This window comes from Mustelus asterias, chromosome 3 (genome assembly GCF_964213995.1).
Source record: "Mustelus asterias chromosome 3, sMusAst1.hap1.1, whole genome shotgun sequence".
NCBI classification, from domain to species: domain Eukaryota; kingdom Metazoa; phylum Chordata; class Chondrichthyes; order Carcharhiniformes; family Triakidae; genus Mustelus; species Mustelus asterias.
The window spans coordinates 62,490,052-62,516,046 of NC_135803.1; the positions used below are offsets into that span (position 1 = coordinate 62,490,052).

The 25,995-nt window shown below is 41.6% G+C and overlaps 1 protein-coding gene across 3 annotated transcripts; it reads left to right on the top strand.

The window, feature by feature from the left end:
• Positions 1-3,625: 3,625 nt before the first annotated feature.
• Positions 3,626-24,893, top strand: LOC144491357 (SLAM family member 5-like). Of its 3 annotated transcripts, XM_078209056.1 has the most exons (8): positions 3,646-3,719; positions 9,053-9,109; positions 11,547-11,628; positions 14,110-14,214; positions 16,634-16,993; positions 18,418-18,699; positions 19,393-19,489; positions 23,547-24,893. In XM_078209056.1, coding segments are annotated over exons 4-8 (789 nt in total). In that variant the 5' UTR covers positions 3,646-3,719; positions 9,053-9,109; positions 11,547-11,628; positions 14,110-14,165; the 3' UTR covers positions 23,548-24,893. The 3 variants fall into 3 exon arrangements, with proteins under 3 accessions (XP_078065181.1, XP_078065182.1, XP_078065180.1); XM_078209055.1 differs by lacking the exon at positions 11,547-11,628 and having other exon boundaries at positions 3,626-3,719; XM_078209054.1 differs by lacking the exons at positions 3,646-3,719; positions 9,053-9,109; positions 11,547-11,628 and having other exon boundaries at positions 13,978-14,214.
• Positions 24,894-25,995: the final 1,102 nt, after the last annotated feature.

Consider the following 25,995-nt stretch of genomic DNA (forward strand, 5'->3'; position numbering starts at 1 on the left):
ATTACATACCATTGCTCAGTATCACACTGTCCCAAGTTGGCAGCATCTTGAGCTGCTTAACTTTCTGCTGATACCCCTTGGTGTTCTGGCCATTGCTGTGCCTCGCCTTGGGCCACCTTCTGCCAACCCTTCTTTGGCTACTGGGTGCATTTGACTCATTTTATCTGACTGAGGTGAACTGCGGACAAAAGGTAGGCAAAGGTTTGATCAGCACATTCTTTAAGACCTTCCAAGACTTCAACATTGACCTTCCCTGTATAATCCTAAATATCACCATGATCATAACTACTTCCTTTCAACCTAGTCTTTCCATGTGCAGTACAGCTTCCGCCCTGTTCCCCACAGGACTTCGTAGGGCTACTACCTTTTTCCCTCTCCCTCCCTCCCTGAGTCAGCCATGCCCCATTCCCCTCTGTCTGCTCTCGCCCATCCTCCATCATCAATGCCTCCTCCCCAGTCCTTTAACAAAGCTCTCCATATAAAAAAGGCAGTTCCTCCTCCAAATCCTCCAAGAAGATTACATTGTCTGCTACATGCCATGTTTAAACTGTCCTGAATCTGAAGACACGTGTTTCTCATTCGCTGATTACTTAATTGTAAAGTTGAACATAAATCTAACCTTTTACTAAGCAAGCATGACATGCAACTGTATTTTTAAAAAGGCTCCTGGCATTTGCCACCAGGAAGCTCGATCTGCCATCAATCTGCCTGCAGTTTCATCCCACTGTCAGGAAGCTGACATTTGGGGAGGTATTTTACCCTTTTTTGTCTAAGTGCTGGACGGACTTGAAACTGGGAGAGTTTCAGATCCGTCTTTTGGGTGTGTTTTTAGGCCCCACCATACTCACTCTGGCTGCAAAATTCTGAGCGAGCCTGTTGCTCGCTGCAGAAGCCTGGGGTTTAACATGCCCAAAAGCCTGCAGAGGGAGGTCGTGTGCATGTACAGGCCTCTGATACTGCACATGGAGCGAGGCCTATGGGGAGGGGTGGAGCCTAAGGGGAGGGGTAGGGCCTGAAGGGGGCAGTGATCGGCTGAGGGGGGATATATTAAACTGTTAATATATTGTGAGTCCTGGACGCAGTTGTCTGGGCTTACTTGCCTTAACATACTCGCTGGTGGAGGTCCTGACAGGCAAGGATCACATATGGTCTCTGATGCGCGATAAATCACACGGGAGGCAGGATGTATATTCTCTGACCTTGTTGCAATGGGAACATGGTGTAAATGGCCGGTAACATCGCGCCCCAAGTCTTGGGAAAGCAAGTCCACAGTTAATTGTATCACAACTGATTAGATGGTTAATTATTCTATTGAATCAAAACACAATCACTTTTAGTTTTATATTAAGGTCTTCAAGGTAACTTTAAGTATTCAATACAATCTTTAAATCAAAAGCAAAGCAGAAATGAAATGGAAGAGTACAAAATTTCAAAAATGAGTGGTGCTGGCCTCAGGTCTACAATACTTCTAGTCTACTAAAATTCCCTAGATTCTGAAAAGGTCCCAGTGGATTGGAAAAAGATTCAATATTGTTTCATAAATGTGAAATCTAATTTATTTGACTAATTTATTAGCATTCTTTGAGAATGTAACAAGCAAGGTGGATAAAAGGGGAACTAGTAGATGTACTGTATTTTGATTTAGCAAAAGTATTCAATAAGGTACCACACTTTTTAAATTAATTTACAGAGTGTGGGCTTCACTGGCTTGCCCATCCTGAGTTGCCCTTTTGAAGGTAGTGGCGTGTTGCCTTTTGAACCACTGCAGTCTCTGAAGTGTAGGTGCATGCACAGTACTGTTAGGGAGGGAATTCCAGGATTTTGACCCAGCAACAGTGAAGGAATGACGATATATTTCCATGTCAGGATGGTGGGTGACTTGGAGGGGAATGGCCAGGCAGTGATGTGCCGAGGTATCTTCTGCTCTTGTCCCTCAAATGATAGTGGTCGTGGGTTTGGGAAGGTGAAAGGTTAGAGCATGAAATAAGAGCTCATGGTGGTGGGGATGATATATTTGCATGGATAGAAGATTTAACTGACAGGAGACAAAAAGTTGGGCAAAAACATTATTTTCAGGTCGGCAAACTGTAATCTGTGGAGTGCTGCAAGGATCAGTGCTGTGATTCACAGTTTACATTAGTGACTTGGGGAAAGGGACCAACCATATTATCATCAGATTTGCTAATGATACAAAGATAGGTAGGAAAGCAACTTGTGAAAATGATAGAAAGCATCTGCAAAGGGATACAGGTAGGTTAAATGAGTGGGCAAACATTTGGCAGATGGTGCATAATGTGAGAAAATGTGAGGCTATCTACTTTGGTGGAAAGAATCAAAAAGCAAAATATTATTTAAATGAAGACAAATTGCAGAATACTGCAGTAGAGAGGGATCTTGATGCCCTTGTACATGAATTACAAAAGGTTAACATGCAGGTACAGCAAGAAATGGGGAAGACAAATGGAATGTTGTCCTTAAGTACAAGGGGAATGGAATATAAATTAGGGAAGCCTTGCTACAGGATGCACACCGAGAGGACTGTGTACAGTTTTGGTTTCCTCAAGGAAAGATGTAATTACACCAGAGTGCTAAGAAAAATTCGGCTGGAGATTACTGAGGCACTGAATCATTAAGAGGTAGTCATTAAGTATTGATGAAATACCAAAAGATAACAAAGGGATTCATCTGGTGTTCATATTCAAAAACAATGACAAAAACAAGCACAGCTCATTACATAACCAATAGTCTCCCTTTCATTCCATGTAAAATTTCATAATTCGTAAATAAAAATCTCAAAGATCATCTGTACAATTCTAATCCAGTGAACTGCAGACAGCATGGATTCTGGGTGGAAAGACCTAACCTCCTTGATTTCCTTCAGCATGACTCTCAAGTGGATCATGGTAATCCCAATTACATGATGCATCTCAAATTTCAAAAGTTTTTTTGACAATGTTCCAAATAAAGGCAAGTAAAAACATTCAAGGAGAAATATAGGGTATTGATATGTGGTATTGTGGTACCAATATTGTGATATTGATGTGAAACTGACTGAAGGTTGGGGAAATAATGAACTCTCATTCGAGAAGCTGTTTCAGAATTATGGGAGAGGCGTGAGTTGGGGAAGCAGGGAATAGACATTGGGCGGTGGGGTGGCAAAGAGACTCAAGTGCAGTACCTGTGGGCTCAGTAATGGGATCACTACTGTTGCTGACTTACATAAATGACCGGGAGATAGAAAAAGAACCAGGTTCGATTCCCAACTTGGGTCACTGTGCGGAGTCTGCACATTCTCCCCATGTCTGTGTGGGTTTCCTCCGGGTGCTCTGGTTTCCTCCACAGTCCGAAAGATGTGCTGGTTAGGTGCATTGGACATGTTAAATTCTCGCTCAGTGTACCAAAACAGGCGCCGGAGTGTGGTGACTAGGGGACTTTCATAGTAACTTCATTGCAGTGCTAATGTGAACCTACTTGTGACACTGATAAATAAAGAAGTAAAATTGAATGTACCAGGTGAGGTGGGAAGATGAAACCTGAGAAAGAAATGTAGAAATTCCAGACCGTAGATTATAATGTATGAGTAGGCAGAAGAACCACTCCCCAAAAATAGTTTTTGTTAATTAGCACTTAAGTGTTCACTTTTCCACCTACAACAGTGACTATACTTTAGAAGTAGTGCTCTGACTGAAGAACTACAAGTTGGTGAACATTATATAAATGTAAGTCCCTTTTCTAAAACCCATTTGTAAGAAATAGTTGAATCTTGCACAGGGAAGCGAAGCATTAGGGTCAGTGATTAAAATGTGATGCTTAGCCTATCTTATTTGTAATTAATGCGGTACATTTGCAATGGTAAATGCTGACTTTTAACTGTGAATTTATCTTAATGTGTGCAAAAACACATAGGTTAGATGCTTTTATTCTTATTGTCATGAAATTAGAGGTTTAGAATCTCTGAACTTTTTTGTGAGTTGCTGTTTAGAATCAGAAACAAATTGGTGCTTTCTTACATTGGGAGTAAACTACAATATGGTGAATACAGAGCAGACCCAGACTCTTGCTGCCATCAGACTTTTGAATGCTCTCCCCTTATATTAAGTTGATCTTTCTCTACACCCTAGCTATAAATGTAACACTGCATTCTGCACCCGTTCCTTTCCTTCTGCCTGCGTGCTCTGTGAACGATATGCTTTGTCTGTGTATCACGCAAGATACAATACTTTTCACTGTATATTAATACATGTGACAACAATAAATCAAATCAGACAATCTGTCACTCAAAAAGTGGAAGAGTGTGTCTGAAACTGAATATTGAGTCACAAAGTAATTCCTGTTTATGGAAAGTGACTCCTTCCAGTTACTCCTTGCTTCAGGTAAATGGAAGGGAGAATCAGGGGTAAGAGGGAGAATGGATAAATACGGAACCTGGGAAGGTGGATGAGCGAAAGGAAGATAGAGATGGATTGATAGAGAAATGAAAGGGGGATGAATGAGTGTTGGAGAGTGAGGGGAGAGGGGTTGGGTGCAGAAAAACCTGCTTTGATGACAATATGGTGTAGGCATTAATTGGCGTCGATCAGCAGAGAAATTTTCAGGTGAAGGGACAAAAATGAACATTTTTTCTACTTTTGACTTGGTGGTGGTTAATACATGAGGAAAATAAAAGCAATAAATGCAGAAAATCCTGGAAATATTCAACAGCCCAAGGACTGGAGTGTGTTATCAACTATTTCAATCACCTTTTGGTTTTATGTTTTAAGCTTCATTTCGGCTTTATTTTTGTTTTGGCTGGTCCCCATTTAAGGGGCTACCCTTCTTGCTTTGTCCCTCAGTTTATTTAATTTAGTTTAATTGGTTAACCTAAAGGAATGGCAGCATCTGTGGAGAGAAACAGGCAGCATTTCTGTGCTCCCACGACTTGTGTCGCAGTGGCAGAGGTGACTCATCATTGGAGAGTGACACGACCTTCTGATCCTGCCGCTGTCAATGGGCTATGTTACCCCCACCAACAGGAAACCTGCGGCGCGGTTTCGCCATCAACAGGATGGGAACATCCTGCCGGTGAGAATGGTTGGAAAATTTCGACGCAAGTTAATGGACTCGATTTTACCATCGCGTTGCGCCCATTTTCAGGTGCGAAAACTTGGTAAAGTCGGGCGTGAGGCGAATAGTGAGATCTGCGCCCACCTCCGCGCCGGTTCCCCCTTTACCAAGGCCCGAAAATGGCCGCAATCGGGACTGTGCCTGAGACAGGCGTGACGGCCATTAAAATGTATTTGTATGCATTTAAATTGACAATGCGCTGCATGCCCAATCTTACCGGCACTTCCCCCTTTACCACTGCGTTCACCCATCCAAAATCGACGTGAAATAGACGTGCTCTACAGAAGTCTGATTCAGGCGCTCCAGTTAGTGAGGAGGTAAGTGTCGAGCGCCTGACGGCTCTCTGCTTGAGATCAGTGGGGGGGGTTGAGGGGGTCCGCTGCCACTCTGCTTGAGATCAGTGGGAGGGGGTGAGGGGGTCTTCTACCACTGCTTGAGATCAGTGAGGGGGAAGGGGGGTCCGCTGCCACTCTGCTTGAGATCAGTGAGGGGGGAGGGGAGTCCATTGCTACTCTGCCTGAGATCAGTGGGGGAAGGTGGGGAGGGGCCCGTGATTTGTCCGGATAGCGGGAGGGACTGGGAGGATAAGGAGGTCAGTAATGATGTGGGGGTGGGGCAATGTCTGTGGGGGCCAGGGGGAGGCATTATCTGGCCCAGGAGGGATGTGGCAGGGGAGCCGCATTCTATCATTTTTTTTGTCTGCACATGCGCAGTTGGAGGCGCCGATCGGAGCTGCAGGATTTCGGGCGCGTTAAGTCCCGCCCACAGGCTTGTGCAGCGTGATTCGGAATTGCTGATATTTTTTCAGGCAGAGTGCGTATGGGAGCACCTGAGAACGGGTCTAAAAGTCGGATCTGAAACACTCCCAATTTGAAGTCTGCCCAGCACTTAGAATCAAAATGGTAAAATAGGGCTCAGTGTTTCAGGTTGAAACGGCTTTTTAATTGGAACTGATTTCAGTTTCCAGCATCTGTAATATTTTGCTTTTGTATGAGCAACATTTCCTCTCCAAAGATCTCCCGAGTAAAATCAATAATTTGACTCTAAATAAGATGGGAGTCCATGTATGGCAAAATTACACTAAAAATATCTCTAGGGAAAGATAGTGTGGTGTGGAGAGACTATTCCGATACTGAATCATGAGGAGGGAGTCACTGGGCATTGATGAAATACCGGAAGACTTGAAACTAATTAATGCTGTGTTTGTATTCAAATATGGTGACAAAAACAGGCACAGTTAGTTATGTGTCCAAGTCTCTCTTTCACTCTACATAAAATGTTTAAATTGATCAAAAAATAAACTTGAAGGCCATCTATATAAGAATGACTGAATTAACAGCAGACAGCACAGTTTCAGAATTGGAAGATCCTGACTATGTAACTTCCTTAAATTCTTTAAGCATAACAATCTAATTGGATTGTGATGAGGCAAAATATATAGGCCAGAATTCTCCAGCTGTTCACACCGCACCGGGGCTGCCAGTGAAAACAGAGAATTTGGCGCTCAGTCAAATCTCCATTCACTGCAGCAGGACTGGAGAATCCCAGCTGCGGGCGAGGTCAGAGAATCAGGCCCATGACATACCTCAACCTCCAAAAGGACTTCTGACAAAGTTTCACATCAACACTATTAATTAACTTCAATAGAATTGAATAGAAAGTAAACCTGTGGAATTGATAAGAAACTGGTGAAGACTGGGAAGTTATAAGTACTCATTACAGGAGCTATGTTAAAGTGGGAAGGAACAGACAGCACTGTGTGAAATACCTCAATTCTGGGACTATTAGTATTGCTGATTTACATAAATGATCTGGGAACAGAAACATGAAGCAATGTGACCAAATTTTCCAGAGGACTGGAGAATTAAATATGTTACACATTTGTTCAAAAGAAGCATGTACGGATAATCACAGGCCAATCAGTTTAACCTTGGTGGTAGGAAAGTTTATAGATATGTTTGGTGGGATTTTCCAGCTGGTTCAGCTGGTTCAGCTGGCTCCCCCTCCGCAGATCCCGGCAGAGGAGGGTGTGAATAACAGGAAACCCTGTGAACAGTGGCAGGGCCGGAAGATCTTGCCACCAGCCAATTGTGCGCCGCCTCTGCTATCACTGCAATACATGACATAGGAGTGGGGGGGTGCAGAAAGTCGCGCCCGTTATTACAGGACAAAGCAGATGGAGAGAAAAGTTCCCACTGGCAAAAGGGTTGAAAGCCTGAGGACAATGATTTAAAGTAATTGGCAAAAGAACCAATAGCCATATGAGCAGAGACTTTTTTTATGTAATGAGTGGTTAGGATCTAGAGTGCACTACCTGAGAGTATGGGTAATGCAGATTCAGTCGTGGCTTTCAGAAGGAAATTGGATCTTTATCAGAAAAGAAAATAATGCCAAGCTACCAGCCACAGAGGGGGAAGTGGGTCAAACTGATTTAGCACTTGCAGAGAGCTGGTAGGTCATGATGGGGAGATGCCAGCGTTGGACTGGGGTAAACTTGAGTTTGTGTCTCTGTATGCCTTATTTGTGAGCAGATATTCACTCCATCTGACGAAGGAGCAGCACTCCGAAAGCTAATGGCATTTGCTACCAAATAAACCTGTTGGACTTTAACCTGATGTTGTTAAAACTCTTACTGTAGTCACGATGGGCCATATGGCCTCCTGGGCTATAACCATAGAATCCTTATAGTGCAGAAGGAAGCCATTTGGCCCATCAAGCCTGTACCGACAACAATCCCACCTAGGCCCTATCCTCTTAACCCCATTTACCCTGTAATTCTTCTAACCTACTCATCCCAGGACACTAAGGGGCAATTTAGCACGGCCAATCCACCTAACCCATACATCTTTGGACTGTGGGAGGAAACCAGAGCACCTGGAGGAAACCCGTGCAAACACTGGAGATGGTGCAGACTCCACATAGACAGTGACCCAAGCTAGGAATCGAACCCAGGTCCTGGAGCTGTGGGACAGCAGTGCTAACCACTGTACCACCCAATTCAATAGTTCTATGATGAATGGAACATTTTTTGAAAACCCTTTTCCTCAGCTATTAAATCTCTACTGCACCTTATGTTTCAACTCACAAACTTGGGTGAGATTCCCTGGCATCCCCTCAGTGTGTTTCTTGGCAGTGGAAAGCAGCACACTGTTCGCTGCGGCGGGATCTTCTGGTCCCACCGTTGTCAATCGGAATTCCCTTTGAAGCGACCCTGCGTTGCTGCCAAACCTAGAGGAGGGGGTACGCCAGAGAATCCTGCCAGCGTGAACGGAAGGAGAATTCTGGCCCTTGATTCAGACTTAATTGAGCAAACTAATTGACTTCAAATAAATAGTGATTTGCTTAGATAGATATATCATTTAGTTATTAAATTTATATTTCGCCGTTACATATAGATTGATTCATTCCCTATTTTAGTCTGAGCAACTTTGGTGTCTAATTGGTTCCATTGATGTCTTTGAAAATTCTAAATGACTCAGTGGTTTGAACATTCCAACCTTATGAATAGGCTGACAAATAAATATTTTAAAGAAATAAGAGCATGGGAAATAAGAATAGACCAGGCCATTCAGTTCCTCGAGGCTACACTGCCATTCAATAAGATATATGCTGCTTTTCTATCTCATCTTCCCTGATTTAACTCCATATCCCAAGCATTTCTCATTGTCAATCTTGAATATACCAATGGCTGAGTATCTACAGTCCTCTAGGGTAAAGAGTTCCAAAGATTCACAAACCCCAATATGAGAAATTTCTCCTGCTAGTCCTAAATGACAATCCCTTATTCTGAGATTGCCGCCCTTTATTTCTGCACTCTCCAGTGAGGGGAAACAGTCACTGAAAGGACGTGACAGGGTAGAAAATAAGAATTTTTCACATTTCAAGTGAGAACACATATAATTCTTTTAAACTCCAAAATAAACATTGTCTGCTCAATCTCTTCTCATAGGACAACTCCATCATCACAGGACCCAATACAGTGAACCTTTGTTGCACTCCTTCTATGGTAAGTATATCTTTACTTAGGTCCAGAGACCAAAACTCTGTACAATTTTGGAGGGAGACCAGAACTATCAACTATCTGCCATAATGCTGCTCACAGGTATCCAGGGTTGGCAAGAACAGAAATTTAGAAGAAATAAATGTCTGCTTAGAGACTGGCACAAAGGTAGCAATAATAGAGTGTACTGGAATATATAGTTAGGTAAAATGCAGCTGAAGAGCTCCCTTTAGAACATAGAACATAGAACATAGAAGCGCAGAACAGGCCCTTCGGCCCACGATGTTGCACCGACCAGTTAAAAAAAAACTGTGACCCTCCAACCTAAACCAATTTCTTTTCGTCCATGAACCTATCTACGGATCTCTTAAACGCCCCCAAACTAGGCGCATTTACTACTGATGCTGGCAGGGCATTCCAATCCCTCACCACCCTCTGGGTAAAGAACCTACCCCTGACATCGGTTCTATAACTACCCCCCCTCAATTTAAAGCCATGCCCCCTCGTGCTGGATTTCTCCATCAGAGGAAAAAGGCTATCACTATCCACCCTATCTAAACCTCTAATCATCTTATATGTTTCAATAAGATCCCCTCTTAGCCGCCGCCTTTCCAGCGAAAACAATCCCAAATCCCTCAGCCTCTCCTCATAGGATCTCCCCTCCATACCAGGCAACATCCTGGTAAACCTCCTCTGCACCCTCTCCAAAGCCTCCACATCCTTCCTGTAATGTGGGGACCAGAACTGCACACAGTACTCCAAGTGCGGCCGCACCAGAGTTGTGTACAGTTGCAACATAACGCTACGACTCCTAAATTCAATCCCCCTACCAATAAACGCCAAGACACCATATGCCTTCTTAACAACCTTATCTACTTGATTCCCAACTTTCAGGGATCTATGCACACATACACCTAGATCCCTCTGCTCCTCCACACTATTCAAAGTCCTCCCGTTAGCCCTATACTCAACACATCTGTTATTCCTACCAAAGTGAATTACCTCACACTTCTCCGCATTAAACTCCATCCGCCACCTCTCGGCCCAACTTTGCAACCTGTCTAAGTCTTCCTGCAAACTACGACACCCTTCCTCACTGTCTACCACACCACCGACTTTGGTGTCATCAGCAAATTTGCTAATCCACCCAACTATACCCTCATCCAGATCATTAATAAATATTACAAACAGCAGTGGCCCCAAAACAGATCCCTGAGGTACACCACTTGTAACCGCACTCCATGATGAATATTTACTATCAACCACCACCCTCTGTTTCCTATCCGCTAGCCAATTCCTGATCCAATTTCCTAGATCACCCCCAATCCCATACATCTGCATTTTCTGCAGAAGCCTACCATGGTGAACCTTATCAAACGCCTTACTAAAATCCATATATACCACGTCCACTGCCTTGCCCCCATCCACCTCCTTGGTCACTTTCTCAAAAAACTCAATAAGGTTAGTAAGACACGACCTACCTGCCACAAAACCATGCTGACTATCACCTATCAATTCATTACTCTCCAAATAACTATAAATCCTATCCCTTATAATTTTTTCCAACATCTTGCCGACAACAGAAGTGAGACTCACCGGTCTATAATTCCCGGGGAAGTCTCTGTTCCCCTTCTTAAACAATGGGACAACATTCGCTAACCTCCAATCTTCTGGTACTATACCAGAGGCCAACGACGACCTGAAGATCAGAGCCAGAGGCTCTGCAATCACTTCTCTTGCCTCCCAGAGAATCCTTGGATAAATCCCATCCGGACCAGGGGATTTATCTATTTTCAGACCCTCCAGAATATCCTGCACATCCTCCTTATCAACTGTAATACTGTCTATTCTACTCCCCTGCAACCCAGTGTCCTCCTCAGCTATATTCATGTCCCCTTGCGTGAACACCGAAGAGAAATATTGGTTCAATGCTTCACCAATCTCCTCCGGTTCCACACATAACTTCCCTCTGCCATCTATAACTGGCCCTAAACTTGCCCTAACCAACCTTCTGTTCTTGACATACCTATAGAACGCCTTAGGATTCTCTTTAACCCTATCCGCCTGACTATTAACCACCATCATTTGAAGCACATTTGTTACAAATGTTAGACTTCACAACATGATCATGTTTTAAAATGTTTCCTTTAACTGAAGGTGAAACAGAATATTCTGGATAGAAGGTTGGTGCTCACACTAAACCTCTGCAAGAAGACAGATCCATGTGATCTGATTGTTTGGGTTTCTTTCCCTATGGCAAAGACATTTAGAGTATCAAACAAAAGCCTTCATTCCTTGACAGAGAAAAAGGGGACAGTTGCTCTTTTGGAGACATGCAGAGAGAGGCAAAAGCAGCTTCTGCTGTGAAAAGCAAAGAAAATGCTGTTTTCATGTTAGCGACCAAGCAGGATGTTGGTAAGAGTTATTTTTGTTTGAAAAGTAGACATAAAAGGTGCCACCAAAGAATGAGGAGTCGCTGAAGAGGTTCTTGCTGTGGAGGTCAGTTCTAGAATACTCAGACTGAGGTAAATAATTTTTGAAGGATATTGGATGATTTGACCTTTCATGGCTGGGAGACTGAGTCTGCTGGAAATGTGGATGTAACTTGGGACTTAATCTATATTTCCACACATCCGCCAGGAGTGCAGTGCAGTGCACAGTAAGATGTATCTCGATTGTGTTAATGAGTTAATGCAGAAGTACCTTTTCTTTAGTTTGGTGTATTAATTGCCTATTAAGTAACGTTTGATGTGTGTTGATTTCAGTTTCTTTGTTACAGTAAAAGTGTTAGTTATGAAATCTTATCCTAAAGTTGTTTATGTCAATTGCTAGGAACTTCATCTATTTTAAAGAGCTATCAAGCTCTTTGGTGATCTTAACAGTATTAATGTAGATTTATTTTTTGGTTAGTCAAATACCTGAAATGCAAACTCACCATATCGAAGAGGCTCCAAAACCAAGCTGCTGAGAAACCCACATAGGTATAGTTTCTGTTTTCATGACATTACGTTCACAGGCTCTAACCTCATAGGTGTGGACTTTGGGCAGGATTTTCCAGTCGCACCCATCCTGAGACCGGAAATTCCTATCCAAGGTCTACAGACCTATAAATGGTCCGTCAATTTTTCCATCCTGCCCACGACAATTCCCACAGTGGGCAGTATAGAAAAATTCACCCCTTCATTTCCCAAAGTTTAGGAACTTAGATGGAAGTTGTGATAGTCAAGGTACAAGTTCCTCAATTATTTTTAGCAGTACAAGAAGACATTAATAAATCGAAACAAGCTTCCTGTTGCTTCTTCAACCAGAACTGAGCTTTCTGGGATTGCTGTTATGCAGTAGCATAATACTGGAATTAATTTTCTTTGGACTTATGTGACACAGTGGCATAGCAGTATTGTTACTGAACCAGCAATCCAGGGTAAAACTCTGTGGACACAGGTTCAAATCCCACCGTGGCAGATTGTAATTTCAACTCAATCAAACCTGGAATTTAAGTCCAATGACTATGACACCATTTTTGATTGTTGCAAAACACCACCTGATTAATTAATGTACTTCAGGGAAGGAAACATCCTTACCTGGTCTGGCAAACCTGTCACTCCAGATCCATAATGTGGTTGACTCAAGAACAATTAGGGATGGGCAACAAATGCTGGCCCACTCAGCAACACCCATGTCTCATCAATGAATAAGAAAAAACCTCCACACTGGTAAAGATATTTGTTGGCATTTTCTCCATAACTAAAAAGAATTATTTGCATTGAACAGTAGGATCAAATTCTAGGAGTGCTTCCATGTCATTATGCAGACTTCAGGATTCTGAATAGAATTAAAGCATCACTTTATTTGAATAATAAAGAACGAATTTCAAAACATACCAAAATGACCATTGTTCTATATTCACAAAGAAGGACATGGTGACTGGAATGATGAAAATCAATGATGAGTTTCATAGCAATTGGCTAGGGTTTTGTGGATCAGTTAACACACCTTGGTCACAATTTCATCTGCGTCTGCAATTCCGAGTGCACTACTTTTCCATTCAAATTCCATTTCCAAATATAATCCCCAATATTTTTCCATCATTACAAAGGGAAAAACATTATTTCATCACGATCACATCGTGAAATCTTGCTGTGTGAAAATTGGCTGCATTTCTACATTACAACAATGACTAAATTTCACAAGTCCTTCAATTATTTTTATTTATTCGAGGGATGGGCTAGGCTAGCATTTATTGCCCATCTTTAATTGCCTTTGGGAAGATGGTGGTGAGCTGCCTTTTTGAACTGCTGCAGTCCAGGTGGTACTGGAGGGGAGGGGGGCGGGGCGGTGGTTGGGGGGTGACCTGTTCTTGTAGCCATAGTATTGAACTGGCTAATCCAGTTCCTGGTCAATGGCAACTACCCCAGGATGTTGATTATGGGGGATTAAATGATGGAAGTGACATTGAATATCAAAGGTCAATGATTAGATTATCTCTTGATGGAAATGGTCATTGCCTGGCACTTGTGTGATGTGAATGTTAACTTGCCACTTGTCAGCCCAAGTCTGAATATTCCCCAGGGCTTTTTGCATTTGGACATGGACTGCATCAGTATCTGAGGAGCCTCAACTGGTGCCATCAACAAACAACTCCTTTTTCTGACCTCATGATGGAAGGAAGGTCATTGATGAAGCAATTGAAGATGGTTGGGCATAGGATATTACCCAGCAGGAATCCTGAGGTATTGTCCTGGAGCTGGGATGACTGATATCCAACAACCAAAACCATCTTCCTTTGTGCTAAGTATGACTCCAGCCAGTTATAAGGTGGGTTGGTTAGGACCATGATTAACAACCCTCAAACACTGAGGATACTACAAGAAGAGAGAATAAATTGGGAGGCATAAATGTGCTACAAAAATGCAAATCTCACTTTATTCATGCTAAGGTAGCTGATCCCTGCTCGAGTAACCTGCTGAGAATGTTGCCTTGTCAGAATACTTTTTCCTCTCTTTTAGGATCAGCCAACCTTCTGGAAGAAAAAAGGAAAGGGACATTTGGTCCAATATATACAATGACATTTTCAGATTCATTACATGTTCACATCTTCAAACTTGCCTCAGGTAATATATGTCACTGATGGCCACCTTTTCTTTGTGTATATAAGTGTTCAGTTCAGGGAGAAGGGGTTGAATGCTCCACACTTTTCCCACTCCCATTTTAACTTTTAATAGGATTTTTCTGAAAAGGATGTGCTTTACAATTCAATGAGCAGTGAATGTGCTGTGATCATGAAAGGCACAATCTGCCAAGTTTTCTTGAGCTTCACAAAGACAGATGTTAGCTTTATTATGGTTAACTCAGTCTCACTAAAATAGTAAAATACGTTCCGAATTTTATGCATACACATGAAGTTTACACAAGCAAACAAACAGATTACAAAATGGGGAAGAATAGATTAATCAAATTAAGAGTCCAGATAAATAAAATGTCTCATGGAGTTTGGTGACTTGGCTGGCTTCAGGATGAATTTTGTGTTCCAGATGGTTCCCATGCACATGTAGTTTAATGGTATGGCCAGCTGATTTGGCTGTCCTTCTGAAGACAGTAGTATGGGGTTAATTTCCTTCAACATGTCTCTCTGCAGCAGGGGCATCTCAGGTGATCATGGTGATCTCAGACAAACAAGGTTCAAAAACCTGCAAGCTGGTTGGAACGAGAGGGACGAAGAAGGAACTGCAAAATGGTCTGCTCGTGTCAGCCATCTCAGCTGCTTGCCCTCCTATTGCAGAGAAAGCAGAAGCTTAAACACACACAGGGAAATCTTGTTTAACTAGTTTATTAGAATTCTTTAAAGAAGTAACAGGTGCTGTGAACAAAGAACCTTTGGGTATAGAACATAGAAAAACTACAGCACAAACAGGCCCTTCGGCCCACAAGTTGTGCCGAACACATCCCTACCTTCTAGACCTACCTATAACCCTCCATCCTATTAAGCTCCATGTACTCATCCAGGAGTCTCTTAAAAGACCCTATTGAGTTCGCCTCCACCACCACTGACGGCAGCCGATTCCACTCACCCACCACCCTGTGTGAAAAACTTACCCCTAACATCTCCTCTGTACCTATCCCCCAGCACCTTAAACCTGTGTCCTCTCGTAGCAGACATTTCCACCCTGGGAAAAAGCCTCTGAGAGTCCACCTGATCTATGCCTCTCAACATCTTATACACCTCTATTAGGTCTCCTCTCATCCTTCGTCTCTCCAAGGAGAAAAGACCAAGCTCCCTCAGTCTATCCTCATAAGGCATGCCACTCAATCCAGGCAACATCCTTGTAAATCTCCTCTGCACCCTTTCAATCTTTTCCACATCCTTCCTATAGTGAGGCGACCAGAACTGAGCACAGTATTCCAAGTGGGGTCTGACGAGGGTCTTATATAGCTGCATCATTATCCCCGGACTCCTAAACTCAATCCCTCGATTGATAAAGGCCAGCACACCATACGCCTTCTTAACCACCTCCTCCACCTGCGGGGCCGATTTTAGAGTCCTATGGACCCGGATCCCAAGGTCCTTCTGATCCTCTACAGTACTAAGAGTCTTTCCCTTTATATTGTACTCCTTCATCCCATTTGACCTACCAAAATGGACCACGACGCATTTATCTGGGTTGAAGTCCATCTGCCACTTGTCCGCCCAGTCTTGCATCCTATCTATGTCCCTCTGTAACTACAGTACGTAGATTTTCAAAGGGCATTTCATAAGGTATCTCATCAAATGTTGCTGCAGAAAATAAATGCTCATGATGTAGGGGTAGCATATTGGCATGGATAGAAGAATAGCTAGCTAACAGGAAACAGAGGTATAAATGGGTCATTTTCTGGTTCACATAATATGATGAGTGGTGTGCAACAGAAATCAGCGGTGGGACCTCAACTCTTTACAATTTACATTAATGATTTGGATGAAGGGACCCATGGTATGGTTGCTAAATTTGCTGATGAGACGTCTCATGGAGACACAAAGATAGGTAGGAAAGCAAGTTGTGAAGAGGACATAAGGCTACAGAAGGATATGGATGGGTTGGATAAATGGGCAAGATCTGACAAATGTAGATGTAACATTGACTTTGCAATGTGTGTAAACTCTCCATCCATAAGAACACATCCACTTAGCTAAGCCTGAAGAATATAGGTGCTGAATAGGAAGACAGAGGGTCAGAAATCTTCCCCACTCACAATTGCCAGAGCTTTATTGTCAGAATTGAAATTGCTGAATTAATATGGCTGACCAGTACAGAATTTCAGATTCCACTAGCCAGTGAACCCCTTGGTTAAATTGACAGATTACTAAATCTGTCACAGGGGATTGAGGTTTTTTCTCATCTCTCGATATTTTGTCTTGAAGAAAGCTCAACTATGAAAAAGATCCCAGATGCTTACCTTTCATTCCACCCTCACTCATTATGAATTGATGCATTTTATTATCCTCAGGCCAGCAACAAAAAGATGACGTTCACAATCTATGTTTGTGTTTTCCAGTATTTCATATATTTGTAGTGTGTGGAGAAGCATTACTTGCCAGATCTGACACCATCACTAATGCCCGCGCAGGAGAACAGGTCTTGTTCCCAATAGAGCATCAAGACACTGATCAATATGATGTAACCTTTAGATTGAAATTTCCGGTGCCCTTTAAGATTTTTACATGGAAATCCAATAATCCGGAGAAACTGCATATTGTCCACCCACTGTATCAACACAGAGTTGGAATCTATGGCGATTTTGTGATGCTGAATGATGTACATGTTAATGACACTGGGAATTATGAAATACACATCGACTACTATGGGACAGAGCTGAAAGATCGGGATGAAAGTTTTTTCCGAATACAGGTTTTTGGTTAGTACAGTACTGGAAATTCTGTTAATTTTGAGATTGTAGTAATATTGAGACATCACACAATGTTGCTTTGAAGCTTGAAAGAACTCATGATGTAAAGTGGTTTGCTTGTTTGCAAATAGTTTCTCTATTAAAAAACTAGATCAATGTCTTCACTTAATAGCAGTAATTCAGTATAGACATTTGCATCAATTTATGATTTGCAATGTACTTAAAAGACTTAGTTCATCAATAATGTCCCTCTGATCCACTGATCTAAATAGGTTCTGCCACAGACAAATCCGGCCAGATTTCAGTTTACTCATGCAAAGCTAGCAAATGCTGATACAACCACCAAGCAAATCTGAATGAGGCCTATAGCATGTGAAAACAGTTTGCTAAAAGTTACAGCCAGTTGATGATAGTAGGGCGGCACAGTGGCTAGCACTGCTGCCTCACAGCTCCAGGGACCTGTGTTCAATTCCCAGCTTGGGCGACTGTCTGTGCAGAGTTTGCACATTCTCCTCGTGTCTGCATGGGTTTCCTCCAGGTGCTCCGGTTTCCTCTCACACTCCAAAGATGTGTGGGATAGGTTGATTGGCTATGCTAAATTGCCCCTTAGTATCCCAGGATGTGTAGGTTAGAGGGATTAGTGGGGTTAAATATGTGGGTTTATGGGGCCTGGGTGGGATTGTTATTGGTGCAGACTTGATGGGCTGAATGGCCTCCTCCTGCACTGTAGGGGTTTTGTGATTCTGTGATGAGCTGCCAAAGGGTCAAAATCTATAATCGTAAAAAAAACAATACACATGACCCTCAGCCTTTACCAGGTAAACATGTTGAAACAATCTTGTCTAAGAGGAAGTAGAATGTAGAAAACATTGGAAATGAAAGTATTTCACTTCATTTTGTTCTATAAATATTTCCCAAAACTGCTGTTTGAACATTACCCAAGTTGATCATTTACAATGTTATGTTTTATCATTTGCGTCCTTTCTCTCTCATTGGAACAATCTACTCACTGGGAATTTCCTCTGATAAACTCCCAATCAATTGCCATTACTATCGGAATTCCGATGGAGTTCTGCATATGTAAATGGAATTTATATCTGCCAAAGTTATGGCTGTGGAGTGGGAGAAGCTCAAGAAAACTCCCTGTGCATTTATCAACCTTGGTGGCATGCTCTCAACAAATCCATTGCCTCTTGCATAATGCATCAGTTGGATGCATTTGTAAATTACAAAAACAATGAGTTAATGTCAAGGTGTCTATTAAAGTGGAATTTCAAGCTATAACATGAGTCCACTTAAAACACAAAATAAAAAGCCTTGCATTTGTGTTTTCGTTAATCATCATCTCAGCAATGTCTCACAGAGCAACATACAACATTAATTAAAGTGTAATGACTATGTTGTGTGCTTTAATTATTATCTGTTTATTGCAGAACCAGTTTCCCAGCCTGTCACAGCGATTCTTGGTAACCGTGTGAGTTCACCAAATATCACTTTGAACTGCTCTGTCTCCAAAGGAACAAATTATTTGATTCACTGGGAAAAGGTGTCTTTGTCTGGAGTTCTCGATGAGACGTATAATGTGACAGTGCTTGTGATAGACTGTGTTACTGAAGAGGAGCAACATGTGTACAGATGCATAGCAGAAAACCCAGTCAGTAATGCAACCAGTGACATAGTGACTGTCAGCCTGTGTAACAAGATCAATTCCAATGGTGAGAAATTGGAAAAATGATCTCCACTATGACAGCAACTTTACTTATGGTTTTCCTTCAAAGGAATTGAGCTGAGAATGTGTGGTTATGATGTTGTGATACATATATGCCTTGATATCCATGGCTAATACAGCTACAAAATCTGCCTGCTTCTGTAGTTGGGAGGCGCAACAACAGTAACTTGCATTATATAGCACCTTAAACATTATAACACCACTGCCTGACTTTAGGACCAATGTTGAGGGTGCAGAGAGGGTTCAATCAAGATTAACAATGATGATACCAGGAATAAGAACTTATAATAATGAAGAGAGACAAGAAAATCTAGGGCTATTTTCTTTAGAATAAAAAATGCGAGAAGAGGATTTGACAATAAAGTTCTCAACTATGATGGGCTTTAGGAAGAAATATTCCCACTCATCAGTAATGGAATAAATTTATCATGAACAGAGTAAAGGCAGGGGTTAGAAGATCTTTTAATGCTATGCATTTTCAACATGTGGAATGCTTCACCAGAAACATGGGTGAATGTAAAATCCAGAAAGGCTTTTAAAAGAGAAGTAGATGAATGCTAGAACAATAAAGAGATGAGGAGAGGGCAGGGATATGGACTAAGTGGGTCGTCCTAACAAAGCCAGCATTTACAATGATTAGCTGGATTGTATACTCCTGTTTTGTTAAATATATTTTTAGGTAAAAGAAACGGTTTGATGGTCCTGGTCCCTGTGGTGATGGCAGTTCTGGTTTTAACTATTGTGTACCTTTGGAAAACTCCCGGTGCTAAGAAGTGGTAAGTGCTACCATTCAAATTAACATGAAACCCTGGAAAATGCAAAGATGCTTCACTGTGTGGTACTACTTGTAAAGAAACTGGAGATTTAATTGATAAACATAATTACAATAAAAAGTGATGAGAACACTTATTGACTGATGAAAATAAAACATGAAGAGGTTATCATGTCAGGAATGTTTTTTCTAGCAGCAAATGATCTGATGCTCAATTCCTAATTATACAGAGCTTTAGGTCCCATATTTGAATTGACAATACTTTTTTGAAAAAAACTACACAGATGTAAATTTTATAGCCTTGTTCGCCCCAAAACTGTAAAGTCTTGCCCGAGGTCAACGGACCCTTCCATGGTCGGCCCCTCACCCACTGCGATTCCCGTGGTGGGCGAGACGGTAAAATTCTAGCCTAATTAAACTTAACAGCTCTGGCAGCAATGATCTGATGTTAGCTGTGTAAAATGTGAATCATAGCTCTTACAAACAAATCTCTGATTTCCTTTCTGACTATGGTGATTAAGTGTAGCCTTAGTCTGATTATTCACTGTATTTCTGGAAGATTCCTGCTCTGACTTTAGTCAGAGACATGACAAAATGGCTTTATTCAGGAAAAATAAGTTACCCTAATTCATTGTTAACACTGAAATTATTAAGAAATCATCACTTCGTAGAATAAGTAAATGTATAAAAATTGTCTGCAAGGAGTTAGTTTCACTTTTCAAAGACAAAGATGAAGACGAAGACAAAGACGAATCCTACAGGGCAGAAGGAGGCCATTCGGCCCATCGAGTCTGCACCACCACAATCCCACCCAGGCCCTATTCCCATAACCCCATGCATTTACCCTAGCTAGTCCCCCTGATACTAAGGGACAATTTAGCATGGGCAATCCACCTAACCCGCACATCTTTGGATTGTGGGAGGAAACCGGAGCACCCGGAGGAAACCCACGCAGACACAGGGAGAATGTGCAAACTCCACATAGACAGTGACCCAAGCCGGGAATTATCAGGGTTGCTCCAGTTAAAATCAAATAAGTTCCACAAATGGTTCTTAAATGTTAATAATAAGCTTTCCTTTAGTGTTAAAACTTCAGTTTCATAAAGGCAATCATTAATCAAATGTGTATGTAATTCTTGCTGTTCAACAAACTCTGGAAACCAAAACACGAATCCAGAAAGCTCAAAAATCCTCTTGTTTTATATTCTTAATTCCATCAATGATACAGCATCAAGAATTGTCATTACAGATGCATTAACACAATTAAGGCAATGGAATGTAAATGTGAAATTGTGTGGAAAATTAGATCTCTTCACATTCAATGTGGACTGATGCTGTGCATAGATTTGGGATACTGACTATTGTAAGAAGTCTCACAACACCAGGTTAAAGTCCAACAGATTTATTTGGTAGCACAAGCCACTAGCTTTCGGAGCGCTGCCCCTTCATCAGGTGAGTGGGATTTCAGTTCACAAACAGGGCATATAAAGACACAAACTCAATTTACAAAATAATGGTTGGAATGCGAGCCTTTACAGGTAATCAAGTCTTAAAGGTACAGACAATGTGAGTGGAGAGAGGGTTAAGCACAGGTTAAAGAGATGTGTATTGTCTCCAGCCAGGACAGTTAGTGAGATTTTGCAAGCCCAGGCAAGTCGTGGGGGTTACAGATAGTGTGACATGAACCCAAGATCCCAGTTGAGGCCGTCCTCATGTGTGCGGAACTTGGCTATCAGTCTCTGCTCAGTGACTGCGTTGTCGTGTGTCGTGAAGGCCGTCTTGGAGAACGCTTACCCGAAGATCAGAGGCCGAATGCCCGTGACTGCTGAAGTATTCCCCAACAGAAAGAGAACTCTTGCCTGGTGATTGTCGAGTGGTGTTCATTCATCCATTGTCATAGCGTCTGCATGGTCTCCCCAATGTACCATGCCTCGGGACATCCTTTCCTGTAGCACATCAGGTAGACAACGTTGGCCGAGTTGCAAGAGTATATACCGTGTACCTGGTGGATGGTGTTCTCACATGAGATGATGGCATCTGGCACATCTTGCAGAGGTTGCTGTGGCAGAGTTGTGTGGTGTCGTGGTCACTGTTCTCCTGGAGGCTGGGTAGTTTGCTGCGGACAATGGTCTGTTTGAAGTTGTGCGGTTGTTTGAAGGCAAGAAATGGGAGTATGGGGATGGCCTTGATGAGATGTTCGTCTTCATCAATGACATGTTGAAGGCTCCGGAGAAGATGTTGTAGCTTCTCCACTCCAGGGAAGTACTGGACGACGAAGGGTACTCTGTCCGCCATGTTCCGTGTTTGTCTTCTGAGGTGGTCGGTGCAGTTTTTCGCTGTGGCATGTCGGAACTGTCGATCGATGAGTGGAGTGCCATATCCTGTTCTTATGAGGGCATCTTTCAGCATCTGGAAGTGTCTGTTGCGATCCTCCTCATCTGAGCAGATCCTGTGTATATGGAGGGCTTGTCCGTAGGGGACAATTGGGTCAGTTGAGTTCATGTCACACTATCTGTAACCCCCACAACTTGCCTGGGCTTGCAAAATCTCACTAACTGTCTTGGCTGGAGACAATACACATCTCTTTAACCTGTGCTTAACTCTCTCTCCACTCGTATTGTCTGTACCTTTAAGACTTGATTACCTGTAAAGACTCGCATTCCAACCATTATTTTGTAAGTTGAGTTTGTGCCTTTATATGCCCTGTTTGTGAACTGAAATCCCACTCACCCGATGAAGGGGCAGCGCTCCAAAAGCTAGTGGCTTGTGCTACCAAATAAACCTGTTGAACTTTAACCTGGTGTTGCGAGACTTCTTACTGTGTTTACCCCAGTCCAACGTCGGCATTTCCACATCATACTGACTATTCACCATAGACCTTCTGCACTGGAGGGGTTCTATCAAGTCTGCACATAATCTGTGAAATAGCATCCTACCCAGGCCACCCCTACCATCTCACTTTATCCCCAAAACCCCATGCATTTACCACAGCTAATCCATCTAATCTACACACCTTTGAAAACTAAGGGGCATATCAGCATGACTAATCCACATCTTTGGAGGAAACGCATGCAGATACGGGGAGAACATGTAAATTCGACACAGTCACCCAAGGCCAGAATCAAACACAGTTCCCCGGTGCTGTGAGGCAGCAGTGCTAACCACTGTGCCACTAGCTGCGATGGACAGCTGTTATCAACACAAAACAACAAAGACGGATTTATATCAGACATCAGTCTATTTTCAGAGATTATATAAACAAGAAACCCAATAGATCAAATTGTCAGTTGTGACAGGATACTAAATTTCATACTACTGAGACCTATTTATTCCCTTCAAATGGATATGAAGTTGATTGAATAGTGGACAGGCAAATGAGCTGCTTTGAAATACAGTCAATAGGTTAAAAGTACAAAACTAATTCATTGTTGACTAATTATAGCTGTGATTTTACATTTCAAATTAAACTACGCAAAAATATCACAATTTGCAATCAAAACTAAGACTGATATTCAGGATAAATATATGGGTATGGCCAGGAGTAGTATCATTATACCCGAGTTACAATTTTGTTTCTTATCTTGTTCAAAGACTAGAGCTATGGGGAATATTAAACTAGCGTGTCACAAGGGTGAAGTGGCTGACTTAGAGGGTAGTTCAAGCAAATGAGGTGGTGTATAAAGGGAGAACATTTTCCTACTGGCTGTTGGAAAATGAATGGTTTGGTGTCATTCTGACTAAATCAGACCAAGTGGTCCCTTATGTCAATCAAGCCTGTGTAGTGTTAGACTTGAAGAATTTAAGTAACGAACTAGTTCTTCATTGTTGCCTAAGAGATAGCAAAGAAGATTTAACTATCGAGGATTTTACCAAACATAAAAGATGGAATGAGTAGTTTGAAAACTTAAATTTCTTAGGAATTGCATTTTATGATAAAGATGTTTTAAGTAATTAAAATACAAAGAAAGCAATCGGTATCCTAATGATAAGTTGGTTATCCCAATGATGTAGCATTTCTAGAATACATTAAAAATGAGTGATTTTCAATTTTTATCTTGCAGAACACCATGTTGTGGGGAAGTTTGAAGGTGGCCAATTATGTCTTAACTTAGACAATTCAAAACTCGCATGGCAAATATCTCTGAGCAAAGATGTAACAAAATTTATTTTACAAATAAAACATAACAAACAGATATACGTACAGCCAACTGGAGACTTCCAAAGGGTTAAATAGCTCTGGGAATAGAGCGACAAAACCTCTTCAAAAGATCTGACATACAGAGTCAAATACAGATCAATTATAGTTTTTTTCTAATCAATAATTCCCCCTTTCATTAGCTTAAAATCGATTTCATTTAGCAGTCATACATCAATACAAATCTCTGTCAAGTACCTCAGCTAACCATATGATATTTAATAACATGGTGATATCCTTTTCGTCCAACAAGTCTGGACGTTGCTTCCCTTCTTGGCTGTAACTATTTCCCTGTTGCCTGGTAATGGCAGATGCTAACGCAAGGTCAAAGTGGACATTCTCACCAATGCACTGCCAAGTTGAATAGACATGTGTTCCTGCATCCAGGGGCATAGCTATCCTTATGTCTGGGCAGTGAATGCACCTATGCATTAATGTTGCAACATACATTCCCTCATAGGAATTCTCCCAATATGACTACTTCCGACTCGCCAGTTCACAGATCTCTGGGTTCAACCTATTGACATTTACCACCATGTCTTTCAGTATCTTTGCTTGGCTAAAGTGAACAATACATTTAAAATATCATAAAATATCAACATATATGTTTTGATTCTCTTACTGTATTCAGATATGTGTAAACTGTGTTAGCTTGTCTTAAGAATCATTTAACTCCTTTCTGATCTCCTGTCCTCTGAAAGACTGTTTTCTGCCTGTAAATATTATCTGGTTAGGAATCTCCTTCATGGCGAGATTTGGAATAGAAATATCCATTTGAAATTAAATGAATGACGGCGTGTCCCAACACGAGCTGCATACATAGAATTATTTATGGAGGATTCCTGCTAAATCTTTAATCTTGTTTCATAAATGTTTTAATCTGCTATTAATATGCAACTGTTGTTTTGACTTGTTCCTTTAAAAGCACATTGCATTGTTGCTCACAAACAATTTTGTGGATCAGCGATTACGCATGAATTCCCATGACCAAAAACAGCAGGAAATCCCTGCCTTTGACAAAAATCTACTTTTGTTACTTTGTCTTACTGTGTAAGACGTGTATTAGGTACATGACTTTTTTTTTTTAAACACATTAGATATTTAATCTCATGTTCATTTCACAATTTAAATATATTTTCATTTAAATGGAATAAAGAACCAGTCTCCTTTTTTACTAAAGTATGGGCTCGTAAATTATTCTTTTTCTGATAACTTTTTCTTATAACGAGTGGATATTTATAAGAGCTGTATATTTATTTTCATTTGAACCTATGACTATTGGAGTTGATTTAATAAGAGATACTGTCAAATACTGATATAGGTTTTAACTTTTCCTTTACTCTTCTTATTTTACTAATCAAACTTACAACACAAGCACCAGCTATTGAATAACACATGGTAAAAAAAAGAGTTTCTATTTGTGTTCAATGCTTCCACGCAGACAATGGAGACCAGGAAAGGAGGGATGACTGAAATTACTGCCAAAGCGACCAATTAGACCAGTTTTGGTGAATTTGGAGACAGTGTCAAGAAATGGATATTTAAAGTTTGGTTTTACTCTGGCTTGCACACAGTCAATGTCAAGCCAGTGTGGTTTAATGCTGAATTCTTGCACACTAACTCATCACATGACTTGGTCTCAGCATCACTCAAACTTGACAAGGGGAAAAGAACATATAGCCTCAAGGCAGTGATGTAAGACATCAAGATTGAACAATTACAGGAACAGATCTACCCAACTCCCTCACAATTAAAATGATCATCTCCATTCTCCAAATCCAAAGCCCTATTGTGCAAAGAAAAACAAGTATTAAAACATTCAGATAAAAGCAAAATACTGCGGATGCTGGAATCTGAAACAAAAATACTGGAAAATCTCATCAGGCTGACAGCATCTGTGGAGGGGGAATAGAGCCAATGCTTTGGGTCTAGATGACCCTTTATTAGAACTGGCAAAGAGACTCAAAACATTGAACACAAGAACATAAGCACTAGGAGCAGGAGGAGGCCATCTAGCCCCTTGAGCCTGCTCCGCCATTCAATAAGATCATGGCTGATCTTTTTGTGGACTCAGCTCCACTTACCCACCCGCTCACCATAACCCTCAATTCCTTTACTGTTCAAAAATGTATCCTTGCCTTAAAAACATTCAATGAGGTAGACTCAACTGCTTCACTGGGCAGGGAATTCCACAGATTCACAACCCCTTGTGTGAAGAAGTTCCTCCTCAACTCAGTCCTAAATCTGTTTCTCCTTATTTTGAGGCTATGCCCCCTAGTTCTAGTTTCACCTGCCAGTGGAAACAACTTCCCTGC